This window comes from Microcaecilia unicolor, chromosome 2 (genome assembly GCF_901765095.1).
Source record: "Microcaecilia unicolor chromosome 2, aMicUni1.1, whole genome shotgun sequence".
NCBI lineage: Eukaryota > Metazoa > Chordata > Amphibia > Gymnophiona > Siphonopidae > Microcaecilia > Microcaecilia unicolor.
The window spans coordinates 564,129,500-564,146,186 of NC_044032.1; the positions used below are offsets into that span (position 1 = coordinate 564,129,500).

A 16,687-nucleotide genomic window follows, 5' to 3' on the forward strand; every position below is an offset into this window, starting at 1 on the left:
TTTTGATGCTGCTTTTAACTCCTAACCCTTATTCACTTGTTCAGAACCCTTATTTTATCATCCTCACTTTAATATTCCCTTCTCTCTTGTTTGTCCTGTTTGACCTAATTAGATTGTAAGCTCTTCATGTTCAAGTGTACAGCGCTGTGTACGTCTAGTAGTGCTTTAGAAATGATAAGTAATAGTAGTAGTAGTTCTTTGCAGGAAGAGACAGGCAGAAGAGACTGGAAAAGATTAAGAATCGTGAGGGAAGGAGCAGAAAAAAATATTTATTGGCCCGAGGCGCATAGGTGCCATTTTTTCTAAACAGTTGTTCGGGGGAGCGACCGCTCCCCCTGCGCCCCACCTAGCTACGCCACTGATCTATGTTTGTGCATGAGAATGGGGGCTGGGATTTGAATGAAAGTGGAGAGGTACATATGTATGTGTCTGAGAATGGGGACTGGAGTTGGGAGAGGAAACAGAGGGATATGTGCATGAGAATGGGCTAGAGGTTTGGGGGGGAGTGGGATCTGGGGTTTGACTGGGAGGGGTGGGGGCTATTCAGGGGTGTGCTGGTAAATTTTTAACAACAGGCTCTTTCTCCGGACGTAGCCAGCTCTGCAGTTGGAAGGGCCAGGGGTGGCCGGGGGGGGGGGGGAGCAACACTTGCCTCTCTCTCCTCCCTCTCTTCGTGCGGGCACGCTAGGCATACCTTTGCTGGCAGCCAATAAATGGACTGCCACCACTCCCAATGTCTTGCTCTGAGCAGCATGCTGGAGAAGTCCCAGCCTGCTGCTCAGAGCTGGAAACAAGGAGTGGGGAGCAGCAGCAGTCTATTTACTTGGCTGGCAGGGCTCAGCATCCCCACCAGCAAAGTAAAAGAGAATTCAGCAAGGGGCCCAAGCCCACATTTTGGGAGCCGGTTGTTAAAGTAGCCATGGAGGGCCCTACTTTAACAACCGGCTCCCAAAATTCTTAAGAACTTAACAACTGTGAGAGCCTGGTCCAGCATACCACTGGGGCTATTGGGGGTGTGTTAATAGGAGCTAAGGTTTGAAGGGGGAGAGGGCTATGTTTGTGGTGAGAATGGGGGCTGGAATTGGAGAGGAAGCAGAGGAGTGTGTGTATGAGAATGGGCTAGGGGTTTGGGAGGTGGGTTGGGATCTGGGGTTTGACTGGGAGGGGGCTATTGGGGTGTGAGTGAATAGGAGCTAGGCTTTGAAGGGGAGGGTGTGTGTGTGTTTCTGTGAGAGTGGGAGTTGGGGTTTGAAAGGGAGGTGTGTGTGTGTTTCTGTCTGTAATGCGTGCGTCTGTGAGTGGGAACCGGAGGCCTCTTCTCGCGAGCTTTACCCCGCTCGCTGTCACTCTGCGCCGGTATGGCCGCCCTGCGCGTTTTGTTGCGGTCCCGGCGCTCACTATCCCGTTGCCGATACTCCGGGGCTCTGTTAGAGCGGCCGCTCTCCTCCTCCTCCACGGGATCCGCTGCCCGACGGGCAGAGATAGGGGTGGCCGCGGCCGGAGCCGCCGCAGCCTCCTACCTGACCTATCATTTCTACAATCGGCGGGACGATGAGCGTACAGTCGTCCACCGCCCACATCGCGATAACCCTGCTGATAAGGGCGACAGCGTGCGGTCGAGTTGGTCCGGCTGGCTGCCTGCTATTCCGCCGGCGGCTGCTAAGGAAACGGTAAGAAAGGGAGCGAGAGGGAGGGGGAATGGGAGAAGTGTTGCTCGGCAGGGAGGCCATTAAGACAACGGTGATGGGGGTTTTGTGCATTGGGAATGTTGCAGGATTGTAGGGATGCTTGTATTAGAGCTAGCGGCTAGGATGCAGGATTTGGGAGGGAGGGGGCGATTTCCATGTTAGGGATAGGTTAGAGCACAGGATGGGCATATTTTGTGGGATTATGCTAGTTGCAAGGTATAGGTGAGAGAGGAGTGTTTGTATTAGAGATTATGCATATTGGTGAGTGTTTTAATTCTGCGGATTGCATTGGCGTGCAGAGTGGCTTGGTGGCTTCATTAAGGATAGTGTCTCTATTAGGAACTCATTGGGATGGAGGCTTTGCCCATTAATGGATCGTTTCATCAGCAGGATGATGGAGTCTGAAATAAGGAAATAAATATGCACAGCCACATAACCTTACACACTACACGTTGCAGTAATGTAAAGGAAATTGAATGAAAATTGATACCATTTGACAACTAATTCCATGATTAAAGAGAATAAGAATATAAGTTTCATGATGGACAGGAATAAGGCCCCTCCCCTCCCCGTGGAACCCAGCTCCCCTCCCCTCCTTCACATACCCTAATTCCCACCCTCACAAACACACCCCCTCCCCTCAAACCTCAGCTCCTGTTCACACACACACACAGGCACCTGTGCCTTCCCTTCACTCCCTGTCAAATCCCAGCTCCCATATATACAAGCTTTATAATACATTGTCTTTTTTTTTTTAATTATGCTTTTAACTAATAATATCAAGTATACACACATCATGAAAAATCAGAAAATATTCATATATTCATGTAATCAAAAAGGAAATTTCATCCATACTTAATCCATAATATCTAAAGGGTCAAATCCGAAATCTAATAAGGAAAAAAAATATCCAAAGAAAGCAGCATAAACTGAACAGAAACCTGCAGCTGCTTTGCTTTACTCTAATGGTGGCATGTCACAGCTGACTGTTACATCAATACCTTCTCTGGCCTCGAAAAAATCAATCAATTGTTTAGGCTCAAAAAAGAGAAACATTTTAGACTGTTATGTAGTACAATATTTTACAGGAAATTTCAATATAAAATTGGTACCCAAAGCCAGAACTCTAAGCCTAAAAGCCAAGAATTCTTTCCTATGCTTCTGTGTCTCCTGTGATAAATAAAAAAATATACAGTGGGGGAAATAAGTATTTGATCCCTTGCTGATTTTGTAAGTTTGCCCACTGACAAAGACATGAGCAGCCCATAATTGAAGGGTAGGTTATTGGTAACAGTGAGAGATAGCACATCACAAATTAAATCCGGAAAATCACATTGTGGAAAGTATATGAATTTATTTGCATTCTGCAGAGGGAAATAAGTATTTAATCCCTCTGGCAAACAAGACCTAATACTTGGTGGCAAAACCCTTGTTGGCAAGCACAGCGGTCAGACGTCTTCTGTAGTTGATGATGAGGTTTGCACACATGTCAGGAGGAATTTTGGTCCACTCCTCTTTGCAGATCATCTCTAAATCATTAAGAGTTCTGGGCTGTCGCTTGGCAACTCGCAGCTTCAGCTCCCTCCATAAGTTTTCAATGGGATTAAGGTCTGGTGACTGGCTAGGCCACTCCATGACCCTAATGTGCTTCTTCCTGAGCCACTCCTTTGTTGCCTTGGCTGTATGTTTTGGGTCATTGTCGTGCTGGAAGACCCAGCCACGACCCATTTTTAAGGCCCTGGCGGAGGGAAGGAGGTTGTCACTCAGAATTGTACGGTACATGGCCCCATCCATTCTCCCATTGATGCGGTGAAGTAGTCCTGTGCCCTTAGCAGAGAAACACCCCCAAAACATAACATTTCCACCTCCATGCTTGACAGTGGGGATGGTGTTCTTTGGGTCATAGGCAGCATTTCTCTTCCTCCAAACACGGCGAGTTGAGTTCATGCCAAAGAGCTCAATTTTTGTCTCATCTGACCACAGCACCTTCTCCCAATCACTCTCGGCATCATCCAGGTGTTCACTGGCAAACTTCAGACGGGCCGTCACATGTGCCTTCCGGAGCAGGGGGACCTTGCGGGCACTGCAGGATTGCAATCCGTTATGTCGTAATGTGTTACCAATGGTTTTCGTGGTGACAGTGGTCCCAGCTGCCTTGAGATCATTGACAAGTTCCCCCCTTGTAGTTGTAGGCTGATTTCTAACCTTCCTCATGATCAAGGATACCCCACGAGGTGAGATTTTGCGTGGAGCCCCAGATCTTTGTCGATTGACAGTCATTTTGTACTTCTTCCATTTTCTTACTATGGCACCAACAGTTGTCTCCTTCTCGCCCAGCGTCTTACTGATGGTTTTGTAGCCCATTCCAGCCTTGTGCAGGTGTATGATCTTGTCCCTGACATCCTTAGACAGCTCCTTGCTCTTGGCCATTTTGTAGAGGTTAGAGTCTGACTGATTCACTGAGTCTGTGGACAGGTGTCTTTCATACAGGTGACCATTGCCGACAGCTGTCTGTCATGCAGGTAACGAGTTGATTTGGAGCATCTACCTGGTCTGTAGGGGCCAGATCTCTTACTGGTTGGTGGGGGATCAAATACTTATTTCCCTCTGCAGAATGCAAATAAATTCATATACTTTCCACAATGTGATTTTCCGGATTTAATTTGTGATGTGCTATCTCTCACTGTTACCAATAACCTACCCTTCAATTATGGGCTGCTCATGTCTTTGTCAGTGGGCAAACTTACAAAATCAGCAAGGGATCAAATACTTATTTCCCCCACTGTACGTATGTTAGAGCCTAAACATTGATCATTAAGGTAAGAAAAATACAGTCTCAAAACATAATCCCATCATGTTCCAAAGCAAAAGTCACCAAGGGACCCTTTTACAAAGCGGCAGTAAGCACAACACAGGCTTAATGCACGCTATCCTGGAACTAACGCCGGCCCAGTGTGGCCACCAGCGGTAGTTCCGGCTCAAGTGTGTGCCATTTCCAACATGCCAGAAATTTTTTTTTGTAGTGTGGCGCTAACCCGGTGGTAATTAGGCATCGCTGTGCACTGCCTGGTTACCACTGGGTTACCATGGGAGCCTTACTGTCACCTCAGAGGGTGGTGGTAAGTGCCTTCCACCGCATGGCCATGCGGAAAGAATTATCTTCTCGCATGGACATGTTTTTAGGGGCTTTTTACCCACTGCGATAAAATGGCCCCGCAGCTTAGTAAAAGTACCCCTAAGAGAGTTGTTCTAGCTGTTATAACCTCCAAGGAGCTTTACAGAAAGCTGTTAAATCCAAAACAGAATTGGAGTCAAACTTTCAGGCTTCACCCCTAAAGTTAAATACACAGTTCTTACAAGAGGGGGCAAACTCTCAGATGGTATCTGCAGAACCTGACAGAGTATTTACGCACCATCTCCGTAGGAGAAACAATTGGAGACTGAGGAAAATTCAAAAATCTCAGGTTCTTGTTCCTCGACTGGTTCTCCATATATTCCAACTTCCAAGCCACCAGGGATCTTTCCTTTAACAAAGATGTTTCCAAACGTCTTATTTCTGCCAATTGCTCAGCTTGTTTGTTCTGTTGCTCTCCCTGTAAGGTTAGCAACTCTCCATGACTCTCCACTTTAGAAGAGAGAGCCACAAAATTATTTTTAAACTTGGTCATTGCCAGTGTCATAGCCAGACCTGACATTTTGGGGGAGGGGCACTAGGCATATAGGTGTGAGTAGTGCTTGGTATACTCCTAAATAATACTTTAGAGTGCACTTAATAATGGATTTCTGAATAAGCAGTCTGCCGAACAGTTGTCCTGCATCAACATAAACCCCACACACACTTATGGAAACTTTGGAAACATTTACTTTTTAAAATATAGTCACTTTATCCCATAACTTAAACTTTGCCATTATGGTAGACTTGAGTCTGGCCAACAACTCAAAACACATCACAGTATCCTACAAAATAATTACCACAATGGTAGATATCCTTCAACATGGTTTATAATAAATACAGATACCTTATTAAGCTGTATTAATTAAAAAAATACCTTTGAAGTAGGAGTTTAAATATGTAGCCTAAGAAATTAATATAAAAAATACCAACCCTATAGCACTGCACACTGGACTATGAAGCAGTTAATTTAAACATATTTTCTGCATCCATAGAAACCCCCCATAGCTTCTCCTCGAATGGATGCAAAGCAGAAAATGGCCATTTCCCCAGGAACTCACCATACAAAAAAAAGTTGATTTTGGTATCATCTCGGTAAAAATATAGACCCTTTCCAGTCCCAAGCATATTGTGAAGTACTTGTAATACAAAGCCTACAAAAATCATTCAGGATCTATAGAACTAATCTACTTTACCATAACACCAGTAACTTACAGAAGTAACACAGCAAGCACCCTAGGAAAACACAACACGGTAAATATTGCAGTCAGGCCTAGATCATCAGTATGCATATTGGAAGACTGAACAAGCTGAATTATTAAAGATGCTGAAATAAAACTCCATGTAAACAGAATACTTGGCCTCAGTCACAAATACTGAACACTAATAGACCCTTGCTAGGTACGGAATAAGAGCTTCTTTTACAAAGCTGTGCTAGCAATTTCCACACAGCAAATGAGAGGAAGCCCATAGGGATTGAATGGGTTTCCTCTCATTTGCCGCACTGAGAATCGGCAGTGCGGCATTGTAAATGAGGCCCTAAGTGAGCATGATGTTAAAATATATGTGCATAGACAAAAATTAAAGTTAAACCCCAAAAAGCCACACTCTGCAGGCAGTGCAACACAAGAGAAATAGAAACAGTACTCTGCACTCTGAAAAATATAAAGAAAGTAGTGTAAATTTACTGTAAAATTGACATTTTCCATCCACTGACTTAAGAAAAAAATTCTTTCTACCTTTGTTGCCTGGTTGTTGTTTTTTTTTTCCCCCAATCACGTTTGTTGCAGTCTCCAGTTTCTGCTTTCCTCTGTCTTCTTAACTTTCTTTAAAAGATCTCCAGTTCATCTGCCACTTCTCTCCCTTCCTGTTTCACTTCCTCGCCAATATCCATCTTTGATTTAGATCTTTTCCTTTTAGCTTTCCTTCATTTATTTTTCTGCCTCTCTATGGCTCAGACTTTATTCAGTCTTACTATTCAGGGCAGCTTTTCATCTCCTCACCGCAGCCCTCCCATTCTTATCCTACTATTCCCTAGTTTTTGCTAACTCTTCCTTTCTTCCAGCACATTCTATTTCTCTTTCCTCCGTTCTATACATAAGTATTGCCATACTGGGACAGACCATCAAGCCCAGAATCCTGTTTCCAACAGTGGCCAATCCAGATCACAAGTACCTGGCAAGATCCTAAAAAGTACAACGCATTTTATGCTGCTTATCCTAGAAATTAGCAGAGGATTTTCCCCAAGCCCATTTTAATAATGGTCTATGGACTTTTCCTTTAGGAAGCCAGCCAAACCTTTTTAAACCCCGCTAAGCTAACTGCTTTCATGAATTACATGTTGAGTAAAGAAAAATTTTCTCCAGTTTGTTTTAAATTTACTACTTTGTAGCTTCATTGCATGCCCCCTAGTCCTAGTATTTTTAGAAAGAGTAAACAAACGATTCACGTCTACCCGTTCCACCTTCTGTCTATTTTCACTCCTCTAACCAGTATCTTTTCTCTTTCTCTCACTCCTCCATCCAGCATATCCTCTTTCCCTCACCTCTATCCAGCTTGTCTCCCTGTCACCCTACTCCCCTTGTATTCAGCATCCCTCCGTGTCTCGCTCCCCCTTTGATGTCAGCATTTCTCCTTTATCCCTGCTCCTCCCATGTCCAGCATTACCTTCTCTCTGTGTCTATCCCTGTCCAATGTCCAGCACTCCCCATTGTTTTCTTACTCCCCCCATGCCCAGCATATCCCCTATTTATCCATCCACTCACCCCGTCTTCAGCTTCTCCATTATCCCTTTTTCCTCCCGACCTGATCTGTTATCATCTCTCTCTTTCCCCCTCTTCCAAGCCAGCATCTTCCCACATTCCATTCTACATAGTAACATAGTAGATGACGGCAGAAAAAGACCTGCACGGTCCATCCAGTCTGCCCAACAAAATAAACTCATATGTACTACTTTTTGTGTATACCCTACCTTGGTTTGTACCTGTCCTCTTCAGGGCACAGACCGTATAAGTCTGCCCAGCACTATCCCCGCCTCCCAACCACCAGCCCCGCCTCCCACCACCAGCTCTGCCACCCAATCTCGGCTAAGCTCCTGAGGATCCATTCCTTCTGAACAGGATTCCTTTATGTTTATCCCACGCATGTTTGAATTCTGTTACCATTTTAATTTCCACCACCTCCCGCGGGGTACTTCCTCTCATTCCCCCATTTCGATTCAGCATCTTCATTATGTCATCTTACTTCCCCGTGCCCACTATATCCTCTTCTCTCCCCCTTTGTTGTCTGGGCATTTTATTTTTCTAATTGGGCTGGTCCCAGTCTCTTTTCTACTTTCCTTGTGTAAGTCTTCTAAATTCTTTTCTAGGATTGCCTTTACATTTCTTCTCTCTCCTTTTGTCTTCTTCCATTCCTTTTCTATAGCTATCTGGCGCTGATCTTTTATTTGGGGGGGGGGGGTCACTTTTCTCTGTGTTTATATTTGCCCATTTAATTTTGTTCTCATTCTCCCTTTTCCTCAATCTCTGGTCATTAGTCTCCTCTTTTCCCAATCTCATCTACCTACTGTTTTTTTCCCTGTCCCTCTCATCCCTCCCTAGCACTCCTATTTCTCTCTCTAACTCTCTCCTTCCCCCATCTCATGCCCTTCCCCATCTTTCACTTCCTAGTCCATTTCCATTCCCTGTAGTCGCCCTCTCAGCCCTCATCTACCCTCAATTGCCTCATCCCCTCACCAGCTCCAGCTGTATCCCTTTCTTCTTCCTTCTGTTGCCTCCAGACCATTTTTCTCTTACCCTGTACCCCATCTCTTATTGCCTTTCTTTCACCATCTTTTTAGCCACATTTCTGCCCTCACTCAAGCCCTTCAGAGATCTATCTTCTTATATCCCTCCCCAGTACCCTTATCCCTTTCCAATGCCTCTTATCCTCTCTCCATTCTTCCATGTTATTCACACTGTGTCTTAACCTTTTCCCACACTTCATCCCTTCTCTTTTGACCTCCATTTCCTACTCTCATTCTCCCAGCCCATCAACATACACACACTCGTACATATCTATTGCCAAGAACTCACTATCTCCTCAAAACTCTCACTCCATCTCTTCCATTAAAAATTCCCTGCTCCCCAATACTCTCCCACTTAATCACAAGTCCCTGTCATCGTCTTCTCTATTTTCCTACCCCGTCCTAGTCATCTGCTCTCTGTCCTCCTCCCCCCCACCTCAGTCCCATCCATCTTCTGCTCTGTTCCCCTTCTCCCCAGTCCCATCCATCTCTCCACCCCTCCATACCAACCATCCTCTGCTCTTTCTTGGATCTCCTGACTGCTTTGAAATTTCTTCTCTGTCCATATCCCTCTATGGCCTTTTCCCTCTCCCTCGTGTTCCTGTGCCTTCCTATGTTCAGCTTCTCCCCTTTTCTATCTTCTGCACCCCCAACTCCAAGGTCTGCAGTTCTCCCCTGACCCCTCCTCATATCTCTCTCTCCCTCTCCCTTTTGGTTTCAACAACTTTTCCCTCCTTTCTTCCTTATGCCCTCATTCCAGCTGTCTTTCCACCCCCACTCCCCATGATCTAGTATGATAGTAGCTTTATAGGTATAATCTATTTCTGTGAGACCCATTCCTCCTTCAGCTTGGGGTATGTGCAGTCTTCACGTATACTGATTCATATAAATGACTATGAGGCAGGAGCGTAGCCACGGGTGGGCCTGGCCACTTTCCCTCCAGGCCCACCCACCCAACACAGCCCTGCCAAGACTCCCGCGAAACACGCGGCGCCAGCTCCCGTTTCCGGTCACTGCTGCTTCTCCTGTTGAGCAGCAGTGGCCGCTACAAAAACAAAAGAGCTCATTAAACAACCAAAAATGTTTTTAAAAAGCAAGCGCGGCACCATCAGGCATTGGCTGTCGGCTCTGCAGCCGCTCCTCTCGCCTCTCATGTCACTTCGCTCTTCTGGGGTCCTGCTCCAGGGGCAGTGATGTGAGAGGAGACAGGAGCGGCTGCAGAGCTGACAGCCATTGCCTGATGGCTGCCTGCGGTGCCACGCTTGCTTTTTAAAAACAGCTCTTTTTGTTTTTGTAGCGGCCGCTGCTGCTCAACAGGAGAAGCAGCAGTAGCTGGAAATGGGAGCTGGCACCACGTGTTTCGCGGGAGACTTGGCAGGTTTGTGTCGGGTGGGCGGGCCTGGAGGGAAAGAAGGGGATAGAGAGAGTCACTGGATGGAAGAATCGGGAGAGAGGGGTAGACGGATAGAAGGATGGGGAGAGAAAGAGGGAAAACAGATGGAAGGATGGGGAGAGAAAGGGGGCGATGGATGAATGGATGCAGAGAGAAAGGGGAGAGACTGGAAGGATGTGGAGAGAGAGAAGGGACACCGAACAGAAAAGGGTAGAGAGATAGAGAGAGACACTGGATAGAAGGAGGGGGAGAGAGACATTAGATGGAAGGATCAGGAGAGAGGGTAGATGGGTGGAAGGATGGGGAGAGAAAGAGGAGAGCTGCTGCATGGAAAGGGGGAGTAGTGAAAGATTGGAGAATAAGAGGAAGGGGCATGAGGAGAACAAGGGTGAGAAAAAGATGAAAAGCCATAGGTAGATGAAGGAAAAAGAAGGAAATTAAAGAATCGATAGTAAGAATGAATTAAATCTGGACAGAGAGAGAGGCTGAAAAATATTGAAGAAAGCAAAGAAAAAGGAGAGAAAAATGACAAATGGCGCAGAAGAGTTAAGCGAAAATGAAGGAAAGCAGAATCTAGAGACTGGGAGCAACACAATGAGAAAAAGTAAATGGCCATACAACAAAGGTAAAGAAAATAATTTTATTTTTAATTTAGGATCAAGTAATATGGTACCTGTGTTAATAACATTTCAGAAACCAATACTTCCTTAGGTCAGGAGAGGATATCATAACAGCATTATACTGACCTGAGGCAGGTTTTGGCCTCTGAAAGCTCATCGAAAAGGGTGTTAGGCTAATAAATAAATTATTTTCTGCCGTCATCTACTATGTTACTGTGTATTTTCTGAAACCTGATGCACTGAAAAGCAGCACTTTACCCCTGTGTGACAAATGCATCTGATTAGTGTAACTAAATTTTGCTGGTGGAGGGGGGTACAGAGAAAATTTTGTGCCCACCCACTTTGGGTTCAGGTCCACCCAAAATTGGCAGTCTGGCTACGCCACTGCTATGAGGCTCATTTTCAAAAGAGAAAATGTCTAAAAAGTAGCATAATGCAGCATTTGCACATTTTTCTCACAAAAAACATCCAAATCATTATTTTGGAAACCTATTTTACAGATGTTTTTCTATGCTGTTCTTTTGCAGTGCGTCCAAATCTCAAGGGGGCGTGTCGGGACATGTTAGGGGCGGGTTTTGGGCATTCCTAAGACTTGGAGTTTTTCAGCCATAATGGAAAAAAACAAAACCGTCCAGAACTAAATCTAAGACATTCTGAGCTAGACCTGTCTTTATAATGAATAAGGCACAAAAAGTTGCCTTAAGTGACCAGATGACCACTGGAGGGAATCAGAGGTGAACCCCAGTGGTCACAGATCCCCTCCCACCCCCCCAAAATGTGAATAAAAATATGACTTGACAGCCTTAGATGTTAAAGTCTGGTCTATTAGAGCAGCATGCATGTCCCTGGAGTGGTGTTGTGGTTGGTGCAGTATGGAGTGGGGGGGACTCGTGTCCCTATCTCCCTCTACCTGTCACACTTGTGGTGGAAACTCTGACCCCTTCCAAAGTTACCAAAACCCTACTGGACCCACATATAGGTGCCCCCTTCACCCATAAGAGCTATTGTAATGGGGGATAGTGGGTTTTGGAGGGCTCAGGGTACAAGATAAAGGAGCAAAGGTGAGATGTGTACCTGGGAGCATTTTTATGAAGTGCACAGAAATGCCCTGTAGTGTGCCCTATTGCTCTCCTGGGATGTCTCTATGTTTTGTATTTACTCGTGGTTTGTTTTTTTTAAGAAAGTGGACCAAAAACCAAAACATCCAAAGCACAAAACCATGTTTGAAACAGTATTTTCAGGAAAAAAATGGACTTTTTTCTTTTTCGAAAATGACTGTGCGAAACGTCCAAAATTGGACTTAGACGTCATATCAAAAATGCCCCTCCAAATGGAGGAGTTTTCTTGTTTATTAACACAGTTTTTCAAGATCTTTAAGAAGCCAGGCTACAATTCCAAGGTGTGAGAACTGCCAGATTGTTTGATGCCTTGTATCTTATACTGTGATGTTAATGCACTCCTTTAATATCAAATTTAGTCTCCTGTAATAATCTTTACAGATCTAGCCTTCCCGTTCATCTTTCTCTCTGGTGTTTCCTGATCTCCTCTCTCTATCCAACTTTATTGGGAATCATCTGGTGACTGGTTTGGGATTCATAAGCTCAATTCACAGTTTCTCACCTAAAACTTTCCTTTGGGAATTCAAAGAGAAATGGTAGGGAAATGAAATTTGCATTTTGAACATTTCCTGTGTTTCTCAGCCTGAAAAGTTGCAAGCAGTTATAGGCATTGTTGATCCATAGCTTGTGATTTGTACTTGCACTTTTTGCCCTGCTGTCACTTAAGAACCTAAGTATAGCCATATTGGGTCAGACCAATGGTCCATCTAGCCCAGTATCCTGCTTCCAACAGTGGCCAGTTCAGGGCACACGTACCTGACAATCCCAAATAGTAGCAAGTTTCATGCTACTGATCCCAGAGTCAAGCAGTGGTTTTCTCCATGTCTATCTCAATAGCAGACTATGCACTTTTACTCCAGGAACTTGTCCAAACCTTTTTAAAACCCAGATACACTAATACCACATCCTCTGGCAATGAGTACCAGAGCTTAACTACTCAATAAGTGAAAAAATATTTCCTCCTGTTCATTTTAAAAATAGTACCATGTAACTTCCTTGAGTGTCCCCTAGTCTTTGTACTTGAAAGAGTGAAAAATGGATTTACGTTTACCTGTTCTACTAGTATTTTGCAGACCTCTATTATATCTCCCCTCATCCATCTCTTTTTTCCAAGCTGAAGAGTCTTAATCTCTTAAGCCTTTCCTAATATGAGAGGAGTTCCATCTCCTTCACCATTTTGGTCACCCTTCTTTAAACCTTTTTAAGAATTGCACACAATACTCGAGGTGTGATTGTACCATGGAGTGATACAGAGATATTATAATATTCTTTGTCTTATTTTCTAGCCCTTTCCTAATAATTCCTAGCATTCTAATTTGCTTTTTTGGCTGCTGCCATACACTGGCAGAAGATTTCAGCATATTGTCCACGATGACACCTAGATCTTTTTCTTAGGTTCCACTCTAGGAGTCAGCACCCATCATCAAATAACTATGATTTGGATTATTCTTCCCAATGTAGTGACAGTGTGCGTTTTTCATCTCAGGCACTGAAACTGAGGGGACTGAGGCTACAGGAGATGACACTTTCTCCTGTAAATTTTTGATGGGTGCATACATAATACATGAGAATTATCTTGGTGGACCTGCTTTCTTGGAGATCTTCATCAGAATTAATAAAGAATTTGTAAATTGAATGACATCTTCTACCATCATTAGTGTTGTCAGGTGGTCCAAATGCCTGGAGGAATGCATTAGGCCACTTCTGGCATTTTAGTAACTGTAGTGTTGATTTCAAGTGAAAGCACACTGTTCTATCATGTGATTTAAATAAAATAAAACTGGAATTACCCACAAGCGTCCTTTCAGAATCTGGGTCACTCGGCAGTTCTGTTCTCCTGGAGGCCATGACCTCACTTCTATTGATATGAAATTTAGGCCAGGGCCCTTAGGAATTAATCTTTTTTTTAGGAGAAATCCTCAAATTACTCTTGGCCAGATGCACAGGTTTCGAAGCACATGTGTAAGACCCATGCTTTTGTTTGAAGATGGTACATTGTTTTAAGACTCACTTAAAACATTCCGGTACCTGTTTTGTACTGAGAGCAGTGACCACAGTAAACCCTCTCAATGATCCACGAGGTCTGCGTGGAGACTGTGTCCCAGCTTCTTATCAGTTCTCAGTGGGGGATTTGGATTGCAGTGCAATAATGTAAATGTTTTCTTTCCAACCCATTCACGGACTCTCTACCATTTTATTGCGCTGTAAAGCTATTGTAGTGTACAAACTTTGTCTGCAGGTACTTGCTTTAATTTTCAAGTTTTTTTGTTTGTGCCTTTTTTAATCATTCAGAACACATAGCTGGAACCTTTGTAGGTTGTGACATCTGTTGGCCCAACGGAAAGATGTTGACATGCAGGAGATTTAAAGAGACTAAGAGCTGAAAATACAGCACCAACCCTTTGGGACACGAAGGGAAGAGGAAGTTGTTGAAATGTGGTGTTGGCAAGAGTTTATTTTTCTGCTCAGGAAAGCATGATTGTTTATACTGTTTCTCCATGCGGGCTGCTGGGTTAGTATATTATATGGCTTCTTTCAGAAATGCAATGTTTAAATAGCACACAGGCCTCTTCCCCCCTCCCCTTATGTTTTCAGCCGTCACTAGGTAAATATTATCTTTTCATCTGTACTTATTATTTCAAAGCATACAGGAGGTATTTTATGGTGCATACTTTTGCTGGTAGTTTTGTACAGGTGCAAATTATAAAATGCTTAATCGCACCTGCAAGGAAAGCACAATTTCTGCCGCTTACACTGTAGCATTTTATAAAGACACATAGGTTCACCTATTGTCATAAAATAGCACCTAAGGAGGCACCTGCTTGCCGTGTTATAAAATTACCCTTATAGAGTTGTGGATGAAAAAAAAAAAGATCCCATTCATTAAAGTCTGGTTTTGTATATGGAAGAAAAATAAAATGGTGATGTTTGTTTTGTGTTTTTTCCCCCACTGGTTCTTGACTGCTGAGTGAGTAGTAGGATCTTTCAGCTGCTTCTGAATGGACGCTATTTCTACATAGACTAATAGGGTGCTATAGATGAAGTAGTGAGTTGGCAACCTTTTTTTTTTTGTCATGAGATAAGTATATGATGTGTTTAGATGTCTGGAATCAGGGCTGGTCTTAGGCAGGGGTGAGAGGAGCAGTTGCACAGGGCCCCGCGGCGCTCCCTCCTGCTACCCACCGCTGCCACGATCTGACTCCTTGCCTCCCCTCCCCCGAGCCGCAGGGTGCTCTCCCGGCACATACCCGAGGCCGCCCTGGTGGTGTAGTGGAGTCTTCAGGGCAGGAAAGATCCCCAGTCTTTCCTTCCCGCTGCCGGCGCTGATGCCTTGTTGCTGCATCGCTCTTTAAAAATGGCTGCCAAGACTGTTGGCTCAGGCAGCCATGTGAATATTCAGTTACTGTTTCATTATTGCTACCAAGTATTACATATTAAGCGGATTTGTTTTAATTTATCCAGTGGCGTAGCAAGGGCGGGGGGGCGGTCCGCCCCGGGTGCCAGCACAAGGGGGGTGCCTCTCCCGCTGTTCCCACCCAAAGTCCTCTTCGTTCTGCCACCCACCGCACCCGGTCCCTGTCTTTAAAAACAAACCTTCAAAGCGATGGCGAGGTGCAGCACCTCGCGTCTGGAGGTAAAAGAAGTGGATCATCTCATTGAGCCTTCCCTCACTCTGTCCCGCCCTCCTCTGACGCAACTTCCTATTTCCGCAAGGGCAGGACAGAGTGAGGGAAGAGAAGGCCCAATGAGACGATCGACTTCTTTTACCTGCAGACACGAGGCGCTGTTCCTCGCCACTGCTTTGGAAGTTTCCATTAAAGCAATTCAACTCTGTACTTGGAAGAGGGTGGGTACAATGCTGATTGTTCTACTGTTCATGGAGAGGCAAACAGCTTTGTTTTCTTTGAAGACAAGCAGGACTAAGTGATGGGATTTGAATCCCTAGCTAAGGGCTTCTTTCGAGCAAAAAAAAAAAAAAGGTTACACCAACTCTGTAAATATGCTGGCAAAATAATTTTTGATAGTCTAAACTGTTTTATATTTTTTATTTTTAGGAAGGCAGACAGGATGCTGTTTGCTGTATCTGACTGTTGCCACATAACCCAAAACAACCAAACAGCAAGGCAAACCTGCAAACTCTGTGTCCTTTATTCCTTTTCTTAGATCTGTGCCATCAGAAATAACACAGTTTCTAACCTGAAAGAGCAGCATACCTTCCACATATAGCAGACATTTATATGCTGGCAAACATAAAGCTTTATGCTCTTGATCTACCAGAATAGGATGTGAAGAAATTCTTCACAGAACAAAAACATTTTCAAAAATCTAACAGATGAAATATTGGAACTTTTAAATTAAGTTCTAATACATGTATCATATACAGTATAAAAAATCACCAATATGCATAAAAAATTATCAAAAATGTAATGAATCATATATAATGGGGATTTTTGAATATTTTATGATGCAATGTTTTTAGAAGATAGAGATACCTGTATATAATATGTAAGCCACATTGAACCTACTCTGAGTGGGAAAGCGCGGGGTACAAATGTAATAAAATAAAAATAAAAGCAGGCTGCGGGAGGTGGCAGGAAGAGAGGACTTTGGGTGGGAGTAGCGGTTTCTGGACGGAGCTGAGGGTAGGCAGGTGGGGACTGTGTCCGGGGGGGGGGACTCAGATGTGAGAAGGGGACTGGGTCGGGGGGGGGGGGGCTCAGATGGGAGAAGGGAACTGGGTCTGGGGGACAGATGGGAGAAGGGGCGTGGAGCTGGAAGGAACTGGGGTCTGAAAAGGGGGCAGGAGGGAGAATGGGGTCATGCCTGGGGCAGGGGCAGGTGGGAGAATGGATTTGGGGCTGAAAAGGTGAGCAGGTGAGAGAATGGGGCTGGAGCTGAAAAGGGGGGCCCT

General features: G+C 44.6%; 1 protein-coding gene across 7 annotated transcripts in view; it reads left to right on the forward strand.

Moving 5' to 3' along the window:
* Positions 1 to 1,298: 1,298 nt before the first annotated feature.
* The window catches only part of MICU3 (mitochondrial calcium uptake family member 3), a 195,686-nt gene continuing 180,297 nt past the window's right edge, over positions 1,299 to 16,687 (forward strand). For all 7 annotated transcript variants that reach the window (XR_003940729.1, XM_030191433.1, XM_030191434.1 and 4 more), the window contains exon 1: positions 1,299 to 1,670. Coding sequence is in view for 6 of the 7 variants with exons in the window: in XM_030191433.1 (XP_030047293.1) it covers positions 1,359 to 1,670 (312 nt within the window). In the remaining variant the exon portion in view is untranslated. The remainder of the gene's footprint in view (positions 1,671 to 16,687) is intronic.